Source organism: Ranitomeya variabilis, chromosome 2, assembly GCF_051348905.1.
Source record: "Ranitomeya variabilis isolate aRanVar5 chromosome 2, aRanVar5.hap1, whole genome shotgun sequence".
Classification (NCBI taxonomy): Eukaryota; Metazoa; Chordata; class Amphibia; order Anura; family Dendrobatidae; genus Ranitomeya; species Ranitomeya variabilis.
The window spans coordinates 147012953-147025243 of NC_135233.1; the positions used below are offsets into that span (position 1 = coordinate 147012953).

General features: G+C 43.5%; 1 protein-coding gene across 1 annotated transcript in view; it reads right to left on the bottom strand.

Moving 5' to 3' along the window:
- Positions 1-12291, bottom strand: part of SHPRH (SNF2 histone linker PHD RING helicase) — a 181584-nt gene that overhangs the window by 107707 nt on the left and 61586 nt on the right. The window contains exons 8-9 of the mRNA XM_077283067.1: positions 6409-6671; positions 5095-5676 (exon numbers count right to left, since the gene is read on the bottom strand). Coding sequence (XP_077139182.1) covers positions 5095-5676; positions 6409-6671 — 845 coding nt within the window. The remainder of the gene's footprint in view (positions 1-5094; positions 5677-6408; positions 6672-12291) is intronic.

The window sequence follows — 12291 nt, forward strand, 5'->3', positions numbered from 1 at the left end:
GATGCCAGCCTTCCTGCTCCCATTCCTACGTGGTCTCAACGCCCGAATATGCAGCCCACTTCCCTGTCAGATGCTCCCCTATGGTAAGAGGAGATCGCTGCTGGGCAGGGTATTGGTGGGGGGGGGGCGATTTTGTTGCTTGAAGATTCCTTACCTGCAGATGAGGAATCATCAGGATCCCTGGTAGATAGAGGGTCCTGGAAGTAGTCCTCCTTCCCGCGCCACGACTCTCCGGCGCAGAAGACGGCGTCGACCCCTGAACAGGGGGAGAGGGTCACTGGATGTGACCGCTGTCTTCCTCTCAGCCCACTCCGAGGAGAGAGATGAGGAGGGGAAACGGGCAGGACTGGCCACCGAAGAAAGGGTCACCCTGAACACCCGAATGGGTGACAGGGGACAAAGTCCTGCCCAGCGGGTCCGAGAGGGTGCGATGTGGGTGATACCACACTGCTCTCTCGGTCGCTCAAAGTGGGGAAGACAGGGTGAGAAAATTGCACCCTGTTACCCTGAAGAAAGTATCTGAAAAAGAAAGGGGAAATGATTAAAAACAAACAACAAATCCCTGTAAAAGAAATGCGGATCTGGTGTTAGATCCAGGTCCGCCTCCTACAGACACTAAGCAAAAACTGAGTTGCCTGGTGCCTGTCGGAGGGTCTATACTGCCGGGGAGGAGCTACTTCTTCTTTATTTGCATAGTGTCAGCCTCCTAGTGACAGCAGCATATACCCATGGTTACCTGTGTCCCCCAATGAAGCGAGAAAGAAAACAAAACCCACAGGCTGTGCGTTCCTCCCCATTCATTAGTGCAGTTCTGAATGTCTGCTGCAGCTCCCAGTGTGTTATGGTTTGCAGAGCTGACATTACCCTGACAACAGACGCAGCGGTGGAGACTACGCACTGGACCCGGGGAGGGTGAGAAAGGCCAGGTTATTTTTATAAAAAACTGCAGCAGGGGGACAATGGGTTTTCTGAACCTGTAAAAACCTCTTTATCATGGTAGAATATATGTTATTGCGGTATAAATAAGCATTAGGTCCCATCTTGCACGTTCATCTAGGTAATATTATAATTTTTAACTGTGTTTTTGGGGAATGGAGAATTGATGGTCTAACTAGAGCCAAGGCCATCACTATCTGATAGTAGGGGTGCCAGGGGAAAGTCAGATACTCCCCATTCTGATATTAATAATCTATTTAAAAAACATAGGCTACTACCATTAATATTATAAGTGGACAGGTGTTATGTAAAGGCTCCATCACTGCAATCTCTTACATACCTAGTCATGTTCAAACCTGAAAAGCAGCTAAACCTGGATCAGTCTCAGCTTAATTAGAATGGTTTATTAAAGAGGTTGTCCACTACTAGGAAAACCCCTTCTCATACCCCATGCTTGGCCCCGATAAAATAAAACAGCTTATATAAACCTCCAGTGCCGGCACCATTCCCACGGCGTCTGCGCTCGCTGTCCTCAGGGCTCCTGTGCGGTTGTTGTGTAATGGAAATTTGGTTTGGAAAAATTTACCCGTGTGTGCTGCGGCCGTTCCCAATAAGACTGAGTATTTTGAGCGCTCAAGAATGAGACTGCACAACATTTTGTCAATAACATTCCATCAATACTGATGATTTATTGTACATACATAGTTTTATAATTGCATATAGAAAGGAGTGGTTAGGGGTGGTTAGTTAATTACCATATTGTCTAGCTCCTCTGTTATTGGGTATCTAAATATATATGGAATATTGTGATTAATGCACATATGGATGCTGATTAAGCAACTAAAATGTAGCTCTGCATCTAGGACAAAGTTGAGACATCTGATCAGCACTTAATACATCTGGTGGTGTTCCGCTTTTGAATGGAAAACCCCCATAGAGTCTGTCTGGCTTATATCAGTTTATGTCAGCCATTTTAAACCATTGATTATAATGTATATATTAGCTGTGAGTATATGAGTATATAGGATTATAGAGGAGTATACATGCAAGTGAGATCTACATGATATATATATTTCTATCACAGTTGTGACACATGACCCCGCTGCCCAATCAGCGCTGGAGTCACTGTCTCCGCCTTTGGACAAATTGAGTATGAAGAGGAAGTCAGATCAGTTGCAGCCCAGGCTTCCTCTTCATGTTCAGTTTGTCCAAAGGTGGATACAGTGACGCCAGAGCTCACCCCGGGGACAGCGAGTGCCGTCACTGTAGGAACTAAGTATAGGGGAAATGGTGTGCACTCAGGTCGAAGGACAGTGAGGTGCTGGTAAACTGACCATTAGGTCAAGTCTATCATAAAGAAAAATTACCGCACACTCGATACTGAAGTATTGCAGAAAAAATGGTTTATGCCAATTTTATTTAAGACAAAACAAAGTAATGGTTTGCCACATTGATAGAACAAAACCCGACGTTTCGACCCTCCCGGGCCTTATTCATGGGGTTACTCTAGTCCAATGATATATATGCATAAAGGTGGCAGTAGTGGAGGAAAACAAACGATCTCTCTTTTTTAAAAGGGCATAACCTTATAATGAGGTCAGTAAGGGCTGCTGTCCCAGAGATATGTAGCTTATTATAGAAGGGCCGTGTCATACATGGTGGGCCTGTTAGGGGTCTCCTGTGGAGTCAGCGGCGCATCCCGTGCCTTGCTGTGCTGTCCTGGACTGCACTGCAAGCCTCAGTCCAGGACAGCACAGCAAGGCACGGGATGCGCCGCTGACTCCACAGGAGACCCCTAACAGGCCCACCATGTATGACACGGCCCTTCTATAATAAGCTACATATCTCTGGGACAGCAGCCCTTACTGACCTCATTATAAGGTTATGCCCTTTTAAAAAAGAGAGATCGTTTGTTTTCCTCCACTACTGCCACCTTTATGCATATATATCATTGGACTAGAGTAACCCCATGAATAAGGCCCGGGAGGGTCGAAACGTCGGGTTTTGTTCTATCAATGTGGCAAACCATTACTTTGTTTTGTCTTAAATAAAATTGGCATAAACCATTTTTTCTGCAATACTTCAGTATCGAGTGTGCGGTAATTTGTCACTGTAGGAACGGCCGGCACGGGAGGTGAGTATAAGCGCTTTTATTTGAATCAGGGCCAGAGTGGGGTATGAGAAAGGGTTTCCAAGTAGTGGACAACTTCTATAGGTATATAGGAAAGGGCCAATTCATTGCTGCATTTGTGCCTATTTTTTTCTTGCATCTTTAGAATTTTGCACCTTTTTTGTTTACACCATATTCATCTTTCCATTTGTGCCTTTAAGTCTATTTTATGTGTTACCCTGTTTTGTTTTGTTTTTGTTTTGTTTTTGTCATCATTGGCTGATGTCAGGGCTTCCAGTTGATTTTGCCCAATTAATCATTTGTGACTTTTTAAAATGTTGCAAAGTTTGTCACAAATGGACCCTAGGTGTCCACTGGAGTAATATTATGTTCGGCTGGAACGAACTTTTTGCACTAAACAGTCACAAAAAATGTTGAAGACAAAATAAAGAATAATTTCGGACTCTGCCCCAAAAATTCATAAATTGTGTGCACCATTTTAAAGAATTTGGGGCAGAAAGCAGCAATTAATACCAAAAGATAATGAAGAAAAGCTACTTAAAAACAAATTCAAACCATAAATAACGAATTAGGGCAAAAAACTATTTTTCTTCATATGCACAGCAGCTAACTTGTTTGGCAAGGCCGAGAGAAGATAGACTATTACCGTATTTTTCGGACTACAAGACGCACTTTTTCCCCCCCAAAAAAGGGGGGAAAATGGGGGGTGCGTCTAATAGTCGCAATGCAGGCTTACCGTGGCGGCAGAGGTGCGGTGGCAGAGGTGCGGCGGCAGAGGTGTGGCAGCAGAGGTACGGAGATGAGGAGGCGCAGTGAGTGGGGTCCCTTTTCCCGGTGAAGTGATGCAGCAGCCCGGTAAGGCAGCAGAGCCGGGTGAATCCTGATGGTATCGGTGGGCGCGGCCATCTTCCTGAGGCCGCGCGTTCGCAGATGGAGCTCTGCTGCCCGGGGCTTCAGGAAAATGGCCGCGGGATGCCGCGCGTGCGCAGATGGGGATCGCGGCGGCCATTTTCCTGAAGCCCCGGGCAGCAGAGCTCCATCTGCGAACGCGCGGCCTCAGGAAGATGGCCGCGCCCACCGATATCAACAGGATTCACCCGGCTCTGCTGCATTACCGGGCTGCTGCAGCTGCATCACCTCACCGGGACTTTGGACTCTGTATACTCCATCCTTTTGCTTCCCAGGATGGGTGCAGCAAGGTTCAGGAAGGATATCGTGGGCACATGGACTGGAGATGATGGAGGTAGTGGTGTACATTGTGAAGCGAGTATTCCACAGGCGCTCAGATGTCTGAGTCCTTGTCGCTTCCCGGCGCTCCTCAGCACCGCATGGCACGGCCGGCTCTCCGCCTCCAGCAGGGCTCGCAGCAGTACAGAGGCGCTTTTCCCGCAGTGTCCGGTCATGGCAGCTGTGTCTCGGTAGCGGAGCTCCTCACTTATTACCGGCTTCTGAAATAATTATTGCGCTGAGGAGCGCCGGGAAGCGGTAAGGACTCAGACATCTGAGCTCCTGTGGAATACTCGCTTCACAATGTACACCACTACCTCCATCATCTCCAGTCCATGTGCCCACGAGATCCTTCCATCACCTCACCGGGGAAAGGGACCCTACCCACGCCATACCTCTCACTGTGCCTCCTCATCCCAGCTCCTGTCGGTAACCACTGCTGCCACCCTCCCATGGACACCAGGCCGTGGCGTCGCCCACCTAAGCAGGAAGGGACCCTGCTCAGGTGCACGCCGTACCGCATCACCCCACCTCTGCTGCCACCATGCCTCCTGTGACCCTGCTCTGCCACCGCCAGCCCTCAGGTAAGATACTGTAAATTCGGACAATAAGACGGACCCCCATCTTATAAAAAATCTTTTTTTCTGCAATTTTCACCCCAAATTTGGGGTGCGCCTTATGGTCCGGTGCGTCTTATAGTCCGCGAAATACGGTACTTTCCAAAACCTCTTCTGTGTCGTCATAAATCGCGTTTATACCTAAATGACACAAGTATAAAAGAAAAGATGTAATATTCTTACCATGACATGAAGGGAGGATGAGCGAACATGACGATTAATTTCATCGACCCACTGGTGACAGATGGAACTAGGAGAAATGATCAAGGTCGCTCCTGTTGGAACAGTATCCATTGCTACAAGACAGTGTGGGCAGTAGAAAGGTGCGGTGTGGATACTTTCCCTCTTATAGTTTACACAGTCTGCGTGCTGCCACAGATGGCACTGCAAGCACTGGACCCGGTCCTTGAGGTCAGGAAGCCTAAGACTACCACATATACATTCAAAACGGTAATCGGAGGTATTAAATGGGAAGAGCGGACTGTGATGGCGATCCATTTCCTGAGATATGAACTCCATATCAGTAGCAGTGGTAGATTTCTCATCCGACACAGGAGAGTCTTGCGAGGTATCCAGTGGCTCGGGAATCCCATTATTCGTAGCACAGCCCTGTGGCTCCACTTTTGGCATTCTTTTTTTTCTGACTGCACAGTAGGCATGATCCTTAGACAAGACAGTTAGATCAGGAACAGTCTCAGAAAGGTCTTCATTGTTTTCCCTGAGTTGAGTCCTAACGCTTTGCAGCCTGTTGGAAGATCTTGTGTTCTGCAAAAACAAAAAAGTCACATTTCCTAGTTTATTATATGTGCATGATAATTATCACTAAGACCTTAGCGAATTACTGTGACCGGTGATTATACTTTTATATGCTCACCTGTACAAACTAGCACTGGAAACATTGATTACCATAAGTGGCAATTTACTCTATGACCTCATCCGTATTGGTGACAGTGGAAGCATTAAAGGGCATCTGTGACCAGGTTTTGCTACTTCATTTGAGAGCAGTGCAATATAGAGAGAGACCCCGATTCCAGCAATGTATCACTTAGTTTACTTCCTGTAGAAGTTGTGATGCAATCATATTTTAGATGTAGGATGTAGAAGAGCTCAGAAAGCTGCCACCACCCACACCACAGCTCACTATGTTCACTGTGTATTGACAGTGAGCTGCTAATCAGTGCAAGGGGCGTGGTCGGACCAGGACTCATGTGAGCATCAGTCCCAGCTATGATAATTTCTTGTTGTTAAAACACTCATTGTATTGAAATAACAGCAAACAGCCTAATAAGTGACACACCGCTGAAATCAGTGTCTCAGCCCCTGCCTTATGGTGCACACAGTTTACATAGCAAAAAGCTGTTGACGGACTCCCTTCAATAAGGTCGAACAGCTCTAGCCTATACACACCAAGTTTGTCTCACATCTCTCATTAAAGTAAATTTCTCACAACCTTTAAAACAAAAAAGTCACCATATATACAGGTCCCTGACGACTCACCAATTTTTGGACTGAAGGTTTATCTCGGGTCATCTGCTCTTTAAAGTTCACCCCCAGTTTAAAGGATCCTTGAAGTCCACGACCTTTAACTTGTTCCACTATCTTTTTGGAAAGCAGCTTATCCAAGGTCTTTTTGAGAAGTCGATGATTCCTCTGCATGTGGTAACTGTACATGGAGCTTACATATTTAAGAATGCCGACTGCTGACACACCTCTGCTTGTGTTCATTTCTTTAATTGCTGCTAAAACCATGAACCGTACACCTGGTAACAGAAAAATGACTTAAGCAAAAGTCAAATCTTAAAGGGCCCGGTCACATTCAAAATCTTTATTTATATTACCTACAGGTATAGGACTAATATGCAGGAAAATAGCATTTAAATTCTGTATGACGCCCTTACTGGAGCAGCAGCTACAGTGAGAAAATTAAGTTTTATTCTCCCTGCAGCTGCTTGATTCCAGTCATTGGGGAGGTGCAGGGAGAGGCAACAGAAATCACTCCCATGCTCCTTGAATGACATCCCTCTCTGCACAAACATGCATGTGTGCAGAGCCATCATCACATGCATGCAGAGCCATCTGTCAGAGTGTCAGGGAGTAATTAAAGGGCATTCATAATATAGTAAGCAGTGACTGCAATTGCTCCCTGCACTGTTGATGACTGGAAGCAAGCGGCAGCATGGAGAAAATAACTTCATTTTTCTCCTGTAGCTGCTGTTCCAATATGCCTCCTACACAGAATTCAACTACCACTTATCTGCAGATCAACCCTAAATCTGCAGCATTTCTAAATGTGACATCTAACCTTTCAAGTAGGTGAAGATTTCTCTAATGAAAGCTCACACTTCATCATGTTTTCTCGTGATATATTGCACTTCATGACAGTGGTAAAATTTCTTTGATATGACTTGAGTTTATTTGTGAAAAAACGGAAATTTGGAGAAAATTTTGAAAATTTCTGAATTTTCCAACTTTGAATTTTCATGCCCTTAAATCACACAGATGTGTCACACAAAATATCTAGGTATCATTTTCCACATTTCTACTTTACATCAGCACAATTTTGGAACCAATTTGTTTTTGTTTAGGGAGTTATAAGGGTTAAAGGTTGACCAGCGATTTCTCATTTTTACAAAATTATTTATTTTTTTAGGGACCACATCACATTTGAAGTCACTTTGAGAGGTCTATATGATAGAAAATACCCAAGTGTGACACCATTCTAAAAACTGCACCCCTCAAGGTGCTCAAAACCACATTAAAGAAGTTTATTAACCCTTCAGGTGCTTCACAGGAATTTTTGGAATGTTTAAAAAAAATGAACATTTAAATTTTTTCACAAAAAATTGATTCAGATAAAATTTGTTTTATTTTCCCATGGGTAACAGGAGAAATTGGACCCCAAAAGTTGTTGTACAATTTGTTCTGAGTACGCTGATACCCAATATGTGGGGGTAAACCACTGATTGGGTGCATGGCAGAGCTCAGAAGGGAAGGAGCGCTGTTTGACTTTTCAGTGCAAAATTGGCTGGAATTGAGATCGGATGCCATGTTGCGTTTGGAGAGCCCCTGATGTGCCTAAACATTGAAACCCCCCACAAGTGACACCATTTTGGAAACTAGACCCCCTAAGGAGCTTATCTAGATGTGTGGTGAGCATTTTGAACCCCCAAGTGCTTCACAGAAGTTTATAATATAGAGCAGTAAAAATAAAAAATCATTTTTTTCCCACAAAAATGATCTTTTCGTCCCCAATTTTTCATTTTCCCAAGGGTAACAAGAAAAATTGGACCCCAAAAGTTGTTGTGCAAATTGTCCTGAGTACGCTTATACCCCATATGTGAGGGTAAACCACTGTTTGGGAGCATGGCAGAGATCAGAAGGAAAGGAGCGCCATTTTGGAATGCAGACTTTGATGGAATGGTCTAGTGGCATCACGTTGCGTTTGCAGAGCCCGATGTACCTAAACAGTAGAAACCCCCCACAAGTGACCCCATAATGGAAACTAGACCCCCCCAAGGAACTTATCTAGATGTGTTGTGAGAACTTTGAACCCCAAAGTGTTTCAATAAAGTTTATAACGCAGAGCCGTGAAAATAAAAGTTTTTTTTCCCACAAAAATGATTTTTTTAGCCCCCAATTTTGTATTTTTCCAAGGGTAACAGGAGAAATTGGATCCCAAAAGTTGTTGTCAAATTTGTCCTGAGTACGCTGATACCTCATATGTGGGGGGGAACCACCGTTTGGGCACACGTCGGGGCTCAGAAAGGAAGTAGTGATGTTTTGGAATGCAGACTTTGATGGAATGGTCTGCGGGTGTCATGTTGCATTTGCAGGGCCACTAATGTACCTAAACAGTAGAAACCTCCCACAAGTGACCGCATTTTGGAAACTACACTCCCCAAGGAACTTATCTAGATGTCTTGTGAGAACTTTGAAAACCCAAGTGTTTCACTAAAGTTTATAAGGCAGAGCCGTGAAAATAAAAAATCATTTTTTCCCCACAAAAATTATTTTTTAGCCCCCAGCTTTTTATTTTCACAAGGGTAACAGGAGAAATTGGACAGCAAAAGTTGATGTCCAATTTGTCCTGAGTACTCCGATACCCTATATGTGGGGGTAAACCACTGTTTGGACACACGGCAGAGCTTGGAAGGGAAGGCGCATTGTTTTACTTTTTCAACGCAGAATTGGCTGGAATTGAGATCGGACGCCATGTCGCGTTTGGAGAGCCCCTGATGTGCCTAAACAGTGGAAACCCCCCAATTCTAACTCCAACTCTAATCCCAACACACCCCTAACCCTAATTCCAACCCTAACCCTAATCCCAACCCTAACCACACCCCTAACCCTAATCCCAACCGTAAATTATGTAATCCAAACCCTAACTCCAACTTTAGCCCCAACCCTAATCCTAACTTTAGCCCTAACCCTAACCCTAATGGGAAAATGGAAATAAATACTTTTTTTATCTTATTATTTTTCCCTAACTAAGGGGGTGATAAAGGGGGGTTTGATTTACTATTTATAGTGGGTTTTTATAGCGGATTTTTATGTTTGGCAGCTGTCATACACTAAGAGACTCTTTTTATGGCACAAAATAGTTTTTGCATCACATTTTGAAAGCTATAGTTTTTCCATATTTTGGCCAACAGAGTCATGTGAGGTCTTGTTTTTTACGGGACGAGTTGATGTTTTTATTGGTACCATTTTCGGGCACATGACTTTTTTTTTATCGCTGTTTATTCCGATTTTTGAGAGGCAGAATTAACAAAAAACAGAAATTCAAGAATTTATTTTGGGGGGGCGTTTATACCGCTTGTGGTAAAATTGATAAAGCAGTGTTATTCTTCGGGTCAGTACGATGACAGCGGTACCTCATTTATATCTTTTTTTTATGTTTTGGCGCTTTTATACAATAAAAACTATTTTATATAAAAAATATTTTTGCATTGCTTTATTCTGAGAGCTATAACTTTTTATTTTTCCGGTGATGGAGCTGTATGGTGGCTCGTTTTTTGCGGGACAAGATGACGTTTCCAGCGATACCATGGTTATTTATATCTGTCTTTTTGATCGCGTGTTGTCCCACTTTTTGTTCGGCAGTATGATGATAAAGCATTTTTTTCGCCTTGGTTTTTTTTTTCTTTTAATGGTGTTCACTAAAGGGGTTAACTAGTGGGACAGTTTTATAAGTCAGGTCGTTACGGGTGCGGCGATACTAATTATGTGTACTGTTATTGTTTATTGTGTGATTTTATTTTATTCAAATATTTATTTAATGATAGAATATAGATTTTTTTATTATCAAATTATTACTATTTTTTTTTTTTTTTTATATATTTAAATTTTTATTTTTTTTTACTTATTCTTACGTTTACACTGTGTCCCACTATGGGACACTCATTTTGTGCAGGCTGATCGCTTCTACAGCATGCAGATCTGTATGGTATAGAAACTCTCAGCGCTGCAATCCCTGCACACTAACCTTAGAGACTTCCTGACATGCACTGCGCATGACAGGAAGTCTCTCAGCTCTGGTAACCTGGATGTCATCATGGTCTCCGATCCAAAGACAGAGCTCCGGAACACTGCGATCATGTTTGATCGCAGTTTCTAGGGGGTTAAAGTGTCGGGAGCGGTCCGTGACCGCTCCTGTCACTTAGTGCTGAGTGTCAGCTATGACAATCAGCCAACACCTGAACCCGATTGGCCGCACACCCCCCGTCCCAGGTCACATGGATAGAATAGTACGTCGGATGGCAGCTAATTATGGAATTCCCATCATCCAGATATAGGAATATGGATAGAGTATGTCTCAATGTGTGAACAGTGGTGGCAGGTCCAATGGGTACACTTACCAATTGTAATGAAGAGTTTATGTGCATGAAAATAGAGCCGAGGTTCCAATCCCAAGAATAGTAACTGCCAAGTGAATAGAGATGTGCTGATCTGACTCTGTACACCTTCTCATACATCCACAGTAGAGCTGCTAGCAACAGACCGGTGGGGTGTCAGTGCCGGGCACTCACACATCTACCACGTATGACCTACCTTTAGGATAGGCCATCAATATATAAGTCCTGAACAAACCCTTTAATAAATATTACTGTCTTTTTAAAGTGAATCTGTCATCTAACAACATCATGTAGGGGTTAAAACACAGAATTCATTGATGTGCCACTTATCGGGCTTTGTTCTGTTTACTTACAATGAAAGTTTTATCAGGAGGATATTATCACTGCTGGACAAGGTCTCATGTGTCTCGCAGACTGACCAATCCCTCCTCCTGTGATAAGCAGCTCGTTTTCAATAGACAATGTACTAAGAAAGCTATGATGTGGGGGGGTTAGCTTTCTGATATCTGCTACATGTTACATCTAAGAATTCTGATTATTTCACAACTGCTGCACCTGGTAAACTGATACATATTGGAATCACGGTCAATTTTCCTACATCATGTTGTTCTCAGATGAGATAGCATAAAACCTGCTGACAGATTCCCCCTGGAATCTGTCAGCAGGTTTTTGTTATGTAAGACAGCATGCTGTTGAGGTTAAAACAGATTTCAGGGATTCTTGTTTTATCAAGTTCTGAGGTTTTGTTTCCTTACAATGATTGTTTTAGCACCAGTAGCTCATCACGACACGCCCCCTTCTGTGATAGGCACCTGTCTATGGACTTTGTATGCAGTGAGCCTGGTGTGGGCGGGGTTAGCTTTCTCAGCTCTGCTTCATTTTAAATCTAAAAGCTCTGGTTGTGTCAATACGGCTGCATCCAGTAAACTAAGTGATACATCGTTGGATTCAGCTTCTTTTTACCTAAATCAGGCTGCTCTCAGATGAGAGCAAAGACCCGCTGACATATTCCCTTTTACAATTATTATTTTACTAGTGAAACCGCAAATAAATTAAGAATCTAGTAAGACTTCTAAGTGACAATATTTGTGGAAGTCACATTTATGGTGCTTATCGGTCATTCTAATTGGCTCTAGAAACTTAGTAATCAATTGTAAAACGAAATGTGACCTGATGCTTTTTCCAGTCATAAGTTACATTATCAGCCATTCCAGGCTGGAAGACGTTTTATGTATTCAAAGGACCACATATGATAAGCAGCTCATTGTCAATAGACAATGTGACGTGGTAGAATCTCCGGAGCATTGTTTGTCTATTTCCAGAGGACACGATGCCTGCAATCATTTTACGCTTTCAGGAAACACACCTTCTATCCCTGTATTAACCCCTTCATGACCCAGCCTATTTTGGCCTTAATGACCTTGCCGTTTTTTGCAATTCTGACCAGTGTCCCTTTATGAGGTAATAACTCAGGAATGCTTCAACGGATCCTAGCGATTCTGAGATTGTTTTTTCGTGACATATT